This window comes from Pithys albifrons, chromosome 5 (genome assembly GCF_047495875.1).
Source record: "Pithys albifrons albifrons isolate INPA30051 chromosome 5, PitAlb_v1, whole genome shotgun sequence".
In the NCBI taxonomy this organism is placed as follows: domain Eukaryota; kingdom Metazoa; phylum Chordata; class Aves; order Passeriformes; family Thamnophilidae; genus Pithys; species Pithys albifrons.
Genome location: NC_092462.1, coordinates 19918816 through 19934998, shown reverse-complemented (window position 1 = coordinate 19934998; position 16183 = coordinate 19918816). Strand labels below are relative to the sequence as shown.

Genomic DNA, 16183 nt, shown 5'->3' with positions numbered 1-16183 from the left:
TGGTAAGCAAGTGCTACTTCAAAGTCCACCAGTGGTTGTGGGAGCACACTTCTCCACAGAAAGACCTGACCCAAACTTGTGTTGTAGGTGACGACTGGTTATATTCTTAAGCTTGAGCTGAGACTACATATGTGCACTCAGGGATGTAACTCAGTTTCTCTGTTGCTCATTTTAAAATAGAAAGGTCCAAACTACCTGTGAACATTAAAGATCTTTTGCACTTTTTATGAGATTATAAATTTTAATTTTAACTTCCTGGCTGAAATCCAAAGGGTGTAATTACTTTGTGTCAACATAGACTGCCTTTGCAGTTTCAATTATTTGAAGCATAATGTGCAAAATAAGTGTATGTACACAGTAGACTGAATTAAGGTTATATATGCAGCTGTAAATGACATTTCTGACTTGGAAGTCATTAACACTCCATTGCTGAGTTCATTTTTAAAGGAGTGTATGTTTTAATAATGAAGAGGAAAGGTGTCTATAAAATATGAAGTGGAAGGTGGAAGAAAAGAATAGCAGAAAGTAAGCAGAGTTTATTAAATTAAAGGGAGAACACAAAATTATTTTCCCTAAGTAAAAAGTGCAAATGGCCTTCTGAGTATTGAAAGCAGTTTTTTAAATGCACAACAGGCTTCACAAATCAAATTAGAGGAGTTTTCAGTTACTCTGGTGAGTGTTGCCTCCTATAAACAGATGACAGGTTTGTGTCACCAAAGTCTCTTCACAGATGAAACGAAGAACTAAAGGTTTTTTGAACTGAATTGAATTGTGTTTTTTTCACAGAATCAAACCTTACTCCTTGCAAACCCTGATACAAAACTGGGCAGACTTTAGAATTTCTGTGATAAGAAAAAAAGTGATGTAAGGATTGTGAGCAAAGAACCTGGGCACCATGGGAAGAAGATGGAAAAGCAGATGAAGAAGGAAATTCTGAATAGCATAAAGCAGTTACAGACTTAACTGTGCTTTGAAAGCACCTCACTTCAGGATGGCAGTGTAGTGGGGGAAGTTGTAGTTTGCTTCAGTTGAGCTTCTTAGGGTAATTTTTAAGAAGTCTGATGTACCTATACTGTACCTCTATACCAAGTTACAGGACAACATGGAAATTCCTTTCAGGTCCTGCTACTTTAAGATGTTCTTTATGCATGTGGAGTATGACTGATTGATATTTCCTGTATGGAAACTGCAGTTGCCCTTTGTCACTACACATAAAAGCCAACAGAAACATTAACCTTGTTCTTTCTCCCCTGTTTCCCTCATTCCTGCTGTTTACCTATGTACAAGTCAAGAATAACCTGTACTGGAATGCCCATAATTAGAGTCAAGAAATGTAGTTGATAGTACCACTTTCATTAGAGCTATTTGATTAGGAGATGGATTGAGAAAATAAATCAAAAAATGGCCATCAACTGGAGATTTTGTCTAAGCAGGTGTAATATAAAGCATTGAAGATAAAAACAATAAAGGTTTGAAACACATTTGCAGAGAACTGTGAAATAATGGGGTTTTTTGAACAGAACATTTTAATTAAGACTTAGACTCTGAAACACAGATAGGGAATGGAGAAGCTGGAACACAGGATGCAGCAAAACACCTCTTAGACTAGCATGAAAATGACAGATAGAATGAGTGGAATATAAAAAAGAATGAGGAGAAAGCAGAAGGGAAATGGAAAATATTCAAAGACAAATTAAATGTATACCCAAAGGTCAAGAATGCCATCTAGCAATATGTGGAGAGGTGAATGCAGGTCACTTATCAAGAGATGGAATAAACTTGCATACAAGAGAGCCATCTAGCATGTGGCAGGAGCAACTCAGGAGACAGAGGACTGAAAATACAAGAAATGGGATCCAAGCTGGGAAATCTGAGGGACATACAAAGGCATTTATTGTTTCATTTAGTTTTATCTAAATGTAAGGGGTTCCAGATCCTTTATTCAACTTCTAAAGAGTAGAGAAGTCCTCCAGATTCTAAAGTGTAAAATACAGTTTGGGGAAAACTCCTGAAAAATGAGAAAAATATTTCACATCAAGGAAACGAAAGCTACAGTCCAAATCTGCTTGTTAAGCACCATTTGTTCTTGGATAACAAACAGGTTTTTTCTGCACAATTCACAAAAAATGTATGCATAACTCTGCTGGAGAGGATCTGCCCAAGCTCCTGGTCTCTAGCCTTGTCTTTCTCATATACTAAACATGAGTACAGATGTTTATCAAAGATAGCCTAATATGACCAGCAAATCATTTAGCATGATGTTTGTCATAGTATAAATACATCCACCACAGAATGCCTTATACTTTTCCCCTGCATATGTGAGTTATGTATTAAGGAATACTAGTTAGACGTGGTAGCAAAGCAAATACTACATCCTTTAGCTGCTATCAGAGAAACAAAAACAGAGATAAGAATATTTGAAGAAGCTCTAAGTATATGAAAATGCCTTGGTAATGGCTTGTTACCATGTAGATGATGTAGTACCCAAGAATATAAATTATTTTGTCACCATGAAAGACCCTAAAACAAACACTGAAATAAACAAATCCCTCTGTTATGAAATGAAATTTAAAATGAGTTCTCCCTATAAATGTTAAGCAACAGAATAGGACAGTCTATGAAAGCTTTCAGGGTTTTTTCCAGCACCTTTAACAGGGTGACTGATTACATTAATTTATTTTTCTTACCTTTTAGAAAAGACTGGAAGTCTCTGCCCTTATCTTCATTGATTTTGCCTTCCAGAGAAGAAAGCAACTTGCTCACATCAGTCATTGCAGCTGCAATGCTGTCAACCTTCTTCTGTAGAAAACTCAGTTTCATCTCCTGACTGCTAATCTTCTCATTCATTTTTTGTGTAAGTGCTTGGTCAGAGAACAAAATGAGAAGGAAAATAAAAGGTAATGTTAAAACACCGTGAAGTGAAAAAAAGGAAAAGATAATGTAATTGACTTGGGAGACATTAGTTGAAAGTGGGGTGAAAATTTTCTGAATTTTTAGTTGTGAGTGAATTATCTTGATTTTTATCATGTATTAGTGAGATGTAGCAGCACAGCAGTAACTAATTACTGAAGCATCTGTACCATTATAAAATATTATAATTCTACAAGTGTATTTTGAATGGTTAGCATATTTTAATCAACATAATACCATTCCTCCTCCACCTAGCATCCTATAGGGTCTTAACCCACATTTTGTCTATCTCCTTTAATACAGTCACAAAAGCATTTATATTTACCTACCATTTATAACATAACTTCATGAATGTGCAAGGCTTGTGCTTGAAGGTATACATCATCTTTTCATTGTTCAGGTCAAAATAAGGCTTGTTCAACACAGCAGCAAGGCAAAAAACCCAGATAATAGACAACTGACTTTGGAATAATCATTGGTCTGTCATTAAGAATAGATGCTCAGCTATGAAGTCAAGTTTATTTTAAAAACTGCCCAAATTGTTCCTGAAATTTGTAGCCTTTTCAGGATTAAAAGGCCTAGATGGATGCTTTTAAGTTAGGTAATGGTGATCTTGAAAATTAAGACTCCTCGTGACTTCAGCTAGCCATCTGAGTTTCACAGCTAACAGGAATTAAACTTAGTCCAGGATTTTCAGAAGATGCTGATAAAATTAGATACTCAAATTCCTCTAAGTAAAGCTATAAAACCTCTTCAGTTCCTTCAACAATTCAGCTCAAATTGCCTATGTTAGACACATGATATATTACCCTACATGATTCAGGCTATACTGACTTAGTAAACTGCTATGCAAGAGATTCTTTAGATGCACATACAAATACTTATTAGTGAAAATTTACAGTATTGTTATTGATCCTTTGTCACTTCTCATTATGGCATCAGTGTCTATTCCCATGGCAGTAAACAGTTATAATCAGAAATCATGTCTAAATACAAGGGTCTAAAGGCCTCCAAACACCCAAGCAAGTCATATATAAAAGAGCATATTTTTCTGTTGACTGTTTTCTTCAAAATTCTACTATTTAAAAAATAACTGCGTCTTGTCTAACTTGATAGTATTTGGGAAAATCCAGAGAATTCACTAAATGTACCCAGTTACCACAGATGATGCATGCCAACATGCTCTCCTGCAGAGGTATATTTATTGGTAGTAAAAGTCATAATTGGTAGAGCCTGGTGAATAAGGCTGGCTCTTTTAGGTTAAAATGTTAGCATCTCCAAATATTTCAGATAATAAGAGAAGCGACATGTTCCAGTGCTCATCTTTTCATATGTGTCCTGCCTGTTTTACTAAGCAACATCCTCCTCCCTCCAGCACTGGGAGACTTGGTTGCTCACACAATATCACCAAGAGGCAACAGCCTTCTAACTCCCATTTGAAAATACCTTTCTGTATCTCCATGCCAGATCCAGTCTTTCCCTCTCTTTTTCTCTCTGTCCATTATGATTTTAAGTAAAACACATATATGGACATAAGCACATACATGTGTACTGTCTCCATAAGACCCTGTGGTGATCTCAGTTCTGACATCCTGTTTTCCCAGCACGCATGAATAGCCCCAGAACAGTATATTCACAAATGCAAAACACAGACCTGAGAACATAACTTGCCTTATTTATTTGATTCTTTTAAATGTTTCTGGATATAAGACAACTGTGTAAGTGACAACAACACCACTTCGTGTAACAGCTGATAATTATACAATAAACCCAGTGTAGACATCCATAACCAAAGACTCGAGAAAAAAAAAGGGAGGTAGTAGGAGAGTTCAAGGAACATGCAACCTTTACACTGTATTTCACATCTTGTCCATCTTTTGGCTCCTCACCTTGTAAACTACAAGCTTATTTGACAGTATGTAGAAAACTCTGCCAAATAACTTGCATATAATTTGCCACCAAAAATTCACCTGACAAATGCAGTTTCATTCACTGCTCACAAGCAGAGAATTATTTTTTCAAACAACTTCCTTATTCAAGCATGTTTCACATATTTCTGTAGTTGTTAATTAAACATGATATGCTGATAGTTGGCAGTTCTCTACATACACAGACTTTCCAAATAATTCTGCATTACCAACATCTCTACACCCTCAAAGTCATATACAACTTCAGATAGTACAGACTGGAATATAGGCCAGTGGCTTCAACTACCTCAATACCTCTAAATCATGGACACTTTTTCATGTTTCTTTATAGTGAACATTTAGTGTTTGAAACAATAGTTAATTGGAATGATCTGATAAACCATGAATGTTTCTGCTCCTGGTTTAGTGAGTGGCATGGATAAAATTCCATTCCCATGAATACTTATGCAGACAACTATGAAATTAATTTTCCAGAATATTTGTGCTGGTAAACTTTAAATCATACAGATAGTAATGAAAAATAAATACAAAGGGAAGTGAGCACACTCAGCATTTCTAGAGACCAAGAGGTGGAGAAGCTTTTCACACCACAGCCATCTAACATAAAGTCTCAATGTGCACCACAATTTCAATAAGAGCAGTATTGTTACTAACTAGCTCTTACAATGCTAGAGTGTCTGTACATACCCTTGCAAGATAACACTGACTTTATGTTCCAAAACTCAAGGTCTAGATAGGTTGAAATAAATGCAAAAATGAGGAAATGTATAGTGCAATAAGAAATACTCTCGAGCATCTGTGGTAGAAAACTATCCTTGGGTTTCTTAGCTATTTAAAAATCTTAGGCAGAGTAGCTTTAAACACACCTAAGTTGCCCTTATTAAAGCTTGAAGTATCATTGTACTGATTTTGAATAAAGCATCAATTTTTGTAAGAAAACACCTAACAGTAATTATGTATTAAGATAATCAGTCAACACCATTACGTTTTCTTTTATGGCCGGTGGTGGTCTATACTACTCTTAGATACGACTTTGGGGTTTTTTGGTGTTTTTTAGTTTGTTTATTTATTAATTTTCTTGTCCCACTCCCTCACCTTCCCCCCCCCCCCCCCCCCCCCCCGCCCGTTAATTAATCTACTCGACTCAGCAACATAATAGTTTAAATGTTTCTGTGTGGAATATTTTCCTGGTGTTAATTTGGTCACAAGACACTCCATAAATGTTAAGCTGCTGATATCTTTAAGTTCAATTTCTTCTCCCCATCTCCCACAGCTGCTTGATTCATTCTGGTCCCTTCAGTAGACATGGGTTCTTCTCAAATTGTTTTTGCACTGATCTTAATGAGTCACATGGTCAGTGATTGGGCTAGAGGTGATAGTAATGGTAACAACAGACCTGGTCCACTGGGGTCCTGAGGAGCTCCTGGTGTCCTCTCAATGACAGTTCTGCTGCTTTCAGCCTGGGTGCTGTGTATGACTGATTGTTTTTCTTGAGCTAAAAGAGGAAGGAAAAGGAAAGGAGGTGAGTGAACCATAGAACAGGACAATCAGGCTGATTCCACAAGAATTATTCTCTCTCTCTATTCGGTACCAACTTTACCAAAGCCTAATCCTCTACAGTGACCTGCTTATTGCACCTGTAACACAGTGAGGGACCACACTGACGAAGACATTGACTGACTTTATAAACGGCTTCCCTAGAGTAGCAGAGGTTGGTGTTAATTCTAAAGTGTCAATACTTGCTTTATAATGAATAGAGTTTTTAAATGCTCAGGCCTAAAAACTCTAGACTAATTTTTAAGAAAAATATAAAACAGCAGTACAAAGACACTACAGAGATTGTCATCTGTAAAATTAATTAGTGCTTTTTATAGCTACAACATGAATCAGGTTTGTTAAAACTAATTTTGGTTTTGTTTGTTTGGTTTGGGTTTTTTGTTTTATTTTGGGTTTTTATTTGTTTGGGTTATTTAGGAGATTACACAGACCCTCAGCCATGGAAATCTTACCAGTAAAGGCAAGGGTGATATTACCTTGTTGCAACACCTATAAACCATTTGAAAACATAATCAAATTCCAAATTCCAACAAATATCATCTGAGCTTTGTGACTGGTACACACATAAAACATCTTCACAAAGCTTACAAATAGTTTTGTAAATATTTTCTCTGGTGATAGCAAATGGGATTATCTATCCTTATTTTACATTTCAGCCCAAAAGATCCCAAAGCAATTTGCAAAAAGCTGGACTAACATAACTATTATTTCAATATCATAGTTGAGGAAACTGAGTTCCAGACAAATTGAGTGCCTGGCTCACAAAGCAGTGAAAAATTGAGAGGATAGCTGGGAACTGAACTGAGATTTCCAGCTTCCTGACATATGTCTCCAGACATTAGGGTTAATGGTGTTGGTTTTGTTTCATTATTTTTTAAAAAAAATTAAATACGTACAAGGCAGTTCCTCAATTTTGCTAGTGCAAATTCATATCAATTTTTATATGCTTGCTCAGTTCATGAAACATTTTGAAGTGGATGTTGTTCCAGGATTCTAGGGAATGTCCCTTATGTGGCCCTAATGGGATTTCCAGTCTTTAGTACAGTACAAGCAGAGTAACTTGGGCATGATAACATTATTTTACAGTTCAAATATTAAAATCTAGTTTAGGCATTATGTGAGTTTCCAGGGAAAGAGAATAAAATGCTGAATCAAGAAATTCCATGTTTCAACAGTCTCTAAATAGTATATTTGAAGATAAATAAGGATGATATAAGGTGTTTTATATTGTAAATTAAGGGGGCTGTAAAATGAGGATAAGAACTCAGAGAAAATTATCATATGGACTGATAGTTTCATAGAATCTACTAAAACTGGCTGATAAGAAATAAAAAATCCTCAAACAGTTACAATTTCAAATAGCTTCTGGTATCTTTCCATGGCATAGTTATTGACTGATAAATACTTGCATTCAGCCCAACTCATTACACAGGATTTATCAGGTGGTAATGTGACGATATAATCTATGACAAGGGAGTGAGTTACTCGCCTGTGATAAAGACCAGCTGATCAATGTCTTTTTATTCTTTCATTTACCAGTCTTTCTGTTGCTCTAAATGCATTCACTGACACTGTTAGTGCTACAGACACCACATTTTTTTAATACTATCCATCTTATCTTTCATCCTCCCTAATAAATCAATTGTCCTGCTCACAGCTCCACATTCTAGAATATCCACACCCTTACAGTTCCGTTCACTCCTAGAGCTTCAAGGATATATATGTATCCCTGTTTGCTTGTTTTACTTGTGTTTTAGGCTGTTCAGATAACCTAATAATTGTAAGACCCAGGACACAGTATCTCTTTAGGAGCAACCCAGGAATGGAGCAAGTCAATAGCGCACTGCACTGCCCCTGACAGCAGCAAGGATTGCAGCCAGTGATGCACACACACACAAACCTCATCCAGAGAAAATACCACATATTATACACTCATGAAATTTCATCACTGGACAGGAAAGGTACTCCTCTGGCACCATTAAAAATTCCAGCTTTTCATTTGTGAAACAAATCCAGAAGAGTCTCTGGCCATATAACTTTTCCTACATCATTCTTCCAGCATGGCTCAGGCGTTTTCCAACAGGATGACTCAAGACATCATATGGTGATTACATCTTTCTGTTCCTTGGTCCCACAGCTGAGAATTTCCATCTTAGTGTTTAGACAGCAGAAGATGTGATGGGAGCACCAGACCGAAAATCTAATACACATACTCTTTAGGGTAAAAATAGCCATCAAATGACTCACATTTGAGACCTTTTAAAAATTAGACACACTATGCTCAAGTTAAGCTAAAACAAAATAAAATATGCAAATTAGACTGCTACACCTATCTTATAGTAACATTTACAATAACAAAGCAATACAAACAAAACAAAAAAAAAACAGCAATACAAAACCCCAGGCAATGAGTTCTTCCCGTTGTATCAGAAATACCAGGTAACACATACAGAAATGTAAGATTAGGTGCCTATCATTCAATATATTGGCCTAGATGTATAATTTATTGTCCCATGTATTTTTAAACACAGCGTTCAAAACCATTTCAGGGAATATTAAAAATATGAAAATTACATTCTTTTCTCACAACATATTTTTGATGAAGGGGAATACCTAACAGGGGGTTGGTAGTTTCCTCCCACTGCCTGTGTTTCAAGGTGAATTGCTACCTTTTGTGTGTGTACCTCACCCAGGCTCTCACTCCCGTGCGGAACATTGCACAGCCATCTGCTGGTGAAAGGACATCACTGCCACGCCAGGAACTGCGCTGTGACAAAGGCTGTGGCAGACCCAGCTGCTTGCTCTAAACCACAGCCAGGGCGAATGGAAAAGGATTCGTACACATTCAGCCTCCTCAGCCTCTCTCTACAGCGAAGTCGAATTCGAACAAGGCATGATCTACATTAGAAGATGCATCTTCCAGTTCTTAAAATCTTTTGTGACACATAACATGGTGTTCAGAGGCCTGATGTGCATGAGGGAATGGGCATTTCTTCACCTCAGACCTTAATACACACACAAAGTTAAAATAAAGCGTTGTTCAGTAAAAGTGACACAACATGTACTTGGCAACTCAGAACTTATATGTTCTTTTACTTTAGCAGTTTTGCTCCCAGTTAAGCATTTGATATTACCACATCGAAATAATAATGATTTAGTTGTTGAATTGGCCATAATGTGCTGTTTCTTGAGACTTATAAGAAATCACATCTACATTTTTCCATTTTTAAGAAGTGTCTTATGAAATTCCATTGTTCATGCTGGACTAGAATCCATGTCTTACCCAGTTTGGTCATGTGCCGCTACAAGGGAACAAAGATAGAAACAGTGATCTGAATACATCTCTCCCACTTCACTCACGACCGCATTACCTTGAGAGGCATCGGTAAGCGAGTAGTTACAATGGGGCCAGCAAATAAGGTTTTCAGGTGTCTAATAATAACTATCAGATGGTGACAAGTGTTTCCTCCTGCCTAGACTATCAGACAGAAATAGTTACATATCTCATTCTGTCTGAGAGAGAAACCAAATCAGAAGGCATTTTAAATTAGCATTTGTTGCAAGCAACCCACATCCCACTAAGAGTGCCTTCCCAGGACCTAAAACATATTGTCAGAATACTCCAGTTGCCTTGGCAGAGAACAACAGAGAGGCCAGGTGGAAGGCTCAGTGACACTGGAGAGCCCCACTCAGAGCTTACAGTGTCTCCTCCCCACCCTTGTAGAGACAGAGGTGCCTGAAGACAAGGCTATTGGGCTCCCAGCTGTTCAAGTTCATTAGCTGACATCCCTTCATGGGAATTGAATAATACAGGCAGGGCTTGCGCTGGTGGTCTGCTTCTCATGGGAGGCAGGATTCCAGAAGCAGGGAAGAAAAGCTTTTCTGACATAACACCTTTCATCCCAATCTCTTTAAGCATTTCTACAAGCATTAATTAATTAAATATCCCAGTGCCCCTGTGAGATAAGTGTCATCTCAATTTTCTAGACGGGCGAACTTCGTTATGCGGATTATAAGTGGCTTCTCCAAGTTATTCAGCAAGCAAGAAGAGGTTTGAATATAGAAGCCAGGAGATGTAATTTCAAGTCCATTCCTGTAACACTTCACAGCATTTTCCTTTATTCTTGTTTTTACACAAATGACACTACAAATTGATTTACACAACTCTTCTTCCTGGTCTGTTTCCCTATTGTTTTGATGCCATTTCAGATGCTATACAGTTTCATCAACTGTAACCTCCTCCTTCAATGTTATCCTTTACATTTTTTTATATATTTTTGCTAATGTTTGCATTTTTCTAAAAGGAAAGCTTTAAAACGTCTGATCTGTACTCACTGGACAACCTTGCTGACTGACTGTGTCCTGTGTTAATATCTGACTCCACACTCAGCTGCACAGAGGAGAATTCTGTGCCTGCTGAGGTTCTGGTTCTTCAGTGTTGAAATTTCCCTCCTGCATGTGAATAACAGTGATTTTTCTTCATTCCCCTACATTAATTTTTAATCACAGCCTCTACTTTACCACTGCTGATTGAATTTCCTATCACATCTAATGGCCTTTCTTGTAATATTCATTCATTTAAAACATGCATGCTGATGCCATATCTAATTTTTCAAGGACTGCTTGCTTAAGGCCTGCACCAAAGAAATAGCCATTTTACAGATGTAAAACTACAGTATGATGACACATGTTTGATCAGCAGGGCAAAGGTAAAAGACTATTGTGTAAGAAAGGGCACAATTTTACAGGGATCATGTGTAATACCAAGTAACATTCAGTCACTGTTGAAATTAACAGCAAAAGTCTTACACAAATCAGAGGGGGGGGGGATATGATAAATTATTTTATCATATATAAAATATATTCATAGAGCCTGAAACTGAAAACCAAAATAGTAACACTGCTGTAGATGAATTTTACAGGAAGTATTCAATAGAAGACATGGATTTAATATCCCCAGCACAGCAATGCTCAGTAACTGAAAGGTCAAAAGAAGAGACACACCAAATATGAACTCCATATTTTAGCAAAATGAAATAAGGCTGAAGATTTTATGAGCTTTATTTAGAGTGGAAGAGAGGAAAGGACATTCTGCTTAGCTGCTCTGGGAATTCATGTGCGGAGAAGAGTCAACATCCCAAAGCATTTTAGTTTACTCTGCCTTTTTCCTGGTTTTAAGTTAATGAGAAGGACTATATTGGTCTTCATCAGAGCCATTTGCTGACAAATCAAACTTCATTGTTTTCTTTTGCTGAAGTGAGTAGTTTCAAACCCTTGCAACTCTACTCACCTTTGGGTTGGCAGCTTTGCCCACTGTACCCAGGACAGCACTTCCACTCCAAGGATGTTACTATTTTATGTTTGATTCTGTAGGCTTGGTGTGTTGCTGTCTGGGACCTGAAAATCAAGAAAAATTAAACCTATTTTAGGTGACTGAACAGGAGTTGTAGGATACCTGAATAACTACATTACATTATCTCACTTGTCAAATCTATCCTTTCGTTACCTGCTTGAAACTGAAAGTGAAGCCTATCTGGGGTTTGGTGTATCAATAGCAACCACAGCTTTAATATTGCAGTCTTCAGATCACCTGCATGAATTTTAAAGGAACCTGATGTCTATTTAGTGCCGTAAGATTTTTTTTTCCCCAGACTATCTTATTCAGGAGACAAATACTGTACTATTTCATGGAAGATATTAAAATTAATATCTACTAAACTGAACAAAGTGAGCCAAAAATACCATTGTCATGTACCACTTTCTTTGAAATTGGTGAAAAAATGCATTCACAATAAATTTATGCCACACCAGCTCACATTTAGTGTACACTGGAAGCCTTCCATTCTGATTATTTTAAACAGGATTATTACAAACATTAATCCAATAAAGTGTGAAAATTTCCACTCTGGATGTCAAGGAAAGGAGGGCATGGCTATGTAATCGTGATGCCTCAATTATTTCTATTACAGTGAACAACAGTAAAGGCAGCAGCAATTTCATTGCTGTTTCAACACATACTGTGTGTCTGGTTACCCCATCACTGCTAACTTTCTTAACTTCACAGAGAAATCAGTTTGGAATTAACTGCTGCAGTAGGGCATACAGAATTAACTACAGCAAATCTCCTTACTCTTTTAATATGCTAAATCCAAAGTTTGTATATAAACAACATACAATATAGCTAGTTGCTAAACACTAACATGAAGAACATCTAAAATTTCAAAAAAATACAAGATAAAATGGTTACAAAATTGCTTTGGACATACAATCCCTGTTTAAATCATTGCAGAAAAAGAGACAAATTTGAAGGCTGTCATGCCAAAAAAATATTCTCCCAATGAATTAGAAAATGCCACCTTGCTTTACACTCCAGTTAATCTTGTCACACCTTCACAAGGGATGTATTATTATATATATTAAAATTCTCATAGCAGCTGGCATGAGCTTTGCATGTGTCCCCAACCAGCTTTTCCTCTAAGAAATGGCTTTTTCAGCTGCAAGAACTCAAAAAAGGTTAAGGTAATCAGAAATCAAGACAGTTATTTTGCTGTATGGATGGTCTTATTTTAAGATAAAACCACCTTATTCTGCATTAGCATAATCCATTCCTAAAAAAACTCACAAAAATGAAGTGTCCATAAAAGGAGTTAACCAGAAACAGCTATTTTAAAAATAACTCTCCACTTAGACAAGTCTCATAAATGTATATGGTAGAGATTTATTTACAGGAGCAGCATGAGGAGCTAATCATCTACATTTAATTGAGAAAAAAAAACCAAACAAAACACCAGACTGTCAAGGTTTCAACCACAGGGGCCACTCCAGTGTTTTGCAATACAATTGACTGTATTTCAGTCACCAAATCCTAACGTAGCTCTATCCCCCATTTCACCTCAAAGCCTTAAGCATGTTCTGCCATACCATCTAGAGGACAATTCTTAGAACAATCAACCTGACTTGTAAGAGACTTTTGACTATTTTCAAGCAAAAAGTACATTACTATCTCCATTTTGTTCGTGTCATTTCAGTTTGTCATTTCCCAGATTCATGCTTTAAAACCTAATTTCACTTACAACTGAAATGTAACACTGGGAATACAGTGAGGCATACAGACTACAAAGGACAATTTGAATGTTTAACAGAGTCATAATTTACACACAGCATCCAGACTAATTACTTGTCTAGGTTCACTGCCTGACCAAAGCTGTGCCAGAAATAAGCACTCCACAGAGAGATAATAACAAAAATATTTATGCCTCTCCAGGGAAGCCTTTTGCTCTAACAGAACACAAGCTTGGAAAACTGCACAGAAAATACTTTCTTCTCCGTATGTGCTTTAGAGCTTTGTACTTTTGCACCTTTCTCTTACTTGAAGACTTTGAACTGATCTGAGGACCAGGATGGAGGCATGCACAGTCATGAGCACTTGGTGGAGGGTCATGTAAAGATAAGACCTGGAAATATGCTAATCCACTCCTTCTTGTTTTCATTTTCATTTCTATAGTTGTATTAATTAAACATTTGGTGATAATTAAAGGACTTACAAGTACTCATTCTTTCTAGCTCTACATACCTCTGAGCACAGGATCCAATATGCCAAGTGCAAGGCTTCACTCTGCCTGATGAGAAGGTTTCCAGGTTGTCCACCACCACTGTAGGCAGGAGTCTGGTGTGGACATAAGCACACCAATTTCTGTAAGATACAGACGGTAAATATGATTAAAAGTAAAAATATTTTCCACAATATGATCATATATTATATTTAAATGGGAAAATTAAACCCATAATTTAGGAATAGGACTAAGTTATGAAAATTAAGTTTCTCTCAGGCTGCCAAAGTTGTCTTGGGCAATTACTTAGCCTTTGTGCTTCAGCAAAGAAAAGAGATAATTTCTCCATCTCTACATACATTTATATTGCAATCTAAATTTTTCTTTGTAAATATTTGTGGAGCTCCAAGTACGAAGAAGCTCTTCTAGACAGCAGTAGTGTGAGACCAGACCCACTGTTCCTCCAGAATTTAAAGGACTATTTGGCAATGTTTTGAATCACCCATAGCTTTCACTTGAGGGACAGACATTTCTATTGCTTCCTCCTTTCCCCAGCAGTACTCTGAGTACATGTAGACTGTATTTTGTAGTGCACTTCAACATCAAAGCCACACAGAGTGAAAACATGCCATAGCTCCACACTTCCCTGTACCACTGGAAACCCATCCTGACAAGAAAGTAACATACAGAATGATCAAACTCTAGATCACTACAGCATAGGCTGCTGGAGCTGGTGAGTCCACAGGTTTGTAAGGTTTTATAAAGGTTTCTAAGGACACTGCAAGAAAATGCAAACTGTTAAATTGTATTTTGAAAGAAGGCACTTGATAGGAGCTACAGTATAGAACAGAATTAAGTAGAAATTATAAATTGAATAATGGCTCAGGACAGATTTGCATAAGGAAATTATGCCACAGAAACCTATTGGCACTCTTCAACTCAGAAGAACGTTGACAAAGGTGTGATTGTTAGAGGCTTTTGGCAAGGTCAGTCACCAAAAGCTATTAGAGGGCAGGGAGGAAAGCAATCTAACACAGTAAGAAGACAAATCCTGTTACAGATAACTAAAGCATTAAATCAGAGAGATTAATGACTAGCTAGCTTTCTCAAGAAACAGTTTATCAGCACAATCCCACATGAATCTGTAATAGGCACTATATTCATTTATTAGAGGGGAAGTAATTTAATAGGGTGATGACAGAGTTATAAAGAACTATACAAATTCATTTTGTGTAGTAAACATAAAGTTGATCTTGAAGAATTGCAGAAATCTCATGGTATTGAATTAACAACTAAGTAAGTGTCAGAAGAGAGTCTCGTAGTGTAGAGACAGTCACAAATAAAGACAGCCTTATACAGACATATTACTACCTAAACTAGCCACTATCAGGATAAGAAATATAAATAAATCTTAGAGTCATTGTGATTAGCTCTTTGAATAGGCCAATTTAGTATTTTGCAATAAGTAAACTAGGGAATAAAATACATTACATTATTAGGAAAGGACTAGAGAACAAACGGAAATCACCACTGTTTCAGTACATCAGTTCCTTGTTGCTGTATATGAGTTTATGGCTAGTTGCAATATAGAAATTATGTTTGTTGCTACATCCAAAAGAAAGGTGAAAAAACTCCCAAATAGAAGACGGGCAGGAAGGATAGAAGTCATGGCATTCATTATTCAGTTGTTCTTGTTATGATAAAGAGGCATCAAAATAAAACAGGTCTAAACTTGGAGGGGAAGAAAAAAGGGGGGGAGGGAGGCCAGGGCAGTCTTTCCACAACCATAGACTGTGCCACATTTGGAGGTTCAGGAAGCCAAAATGCATTTTCAAAAGTAGCAAAATTATTTCATGAAAAAAAACCCCAAACATTCCATTAGGGTATTGTTGGTTTGTTTTTTCTTTAACATACCTATCTATCTATCTATATATATATACATACACACACACACACATATATATATAAAGTTGTAACTATAACTTTTGTCTTGGGAAATCCCCCCAGCTGCAGACTGGAAGGCATCCTTAAGAGAACTTGTGATTCCCCATTCCTGGTAGTGTTCAGTGCTGGGCTGGATAGAGCTCCAAGCAACCATGTCTAGTGAAAGATGTCCCTGTCCATGGTAGGAGGGTTGGAGCTGGATGATTGTTAAGGTTCCTTTCAACCCAAACCACTCCCTAATTCTATGATCCTGAAGAAAGCACTACTGCATTTCTGCCAGTGGAACAAATGTCT

The 16183-nt window shown here is 37.0% G+C and overlaps 1 protein-coding gene across 1 annotated transcript in view; it reads right to left on the bottom strand.

The window, feature by feature from the left end:
• MMRN1 (multimerin 1) overlaps nt 1-16183 on the bottom strand; it is a 43616-nt gene that overhangs the window by 13474 nt on the left and 13959 nt on the right. The window contains exons 2-5 of the mRNA XM_071555106.1: nt 13969-14088; nt 11686-11792; nt 6235-6333; nt 2688-2861 (exon numbers count right to left, since the gene is read on the bottom strand). Of these exons, the coding sequence (XP_071411207.1) occupies nt 2688-2861; nt 6235-6333; nt 11686-11792; nt 13969-14088 (500 nt within the window). The remainder of the gene's footprint in view (nt 1-2687; nt 2862-6234; nt 6334-11685; nt 11793-13968; nt 14089-16183) is intronic.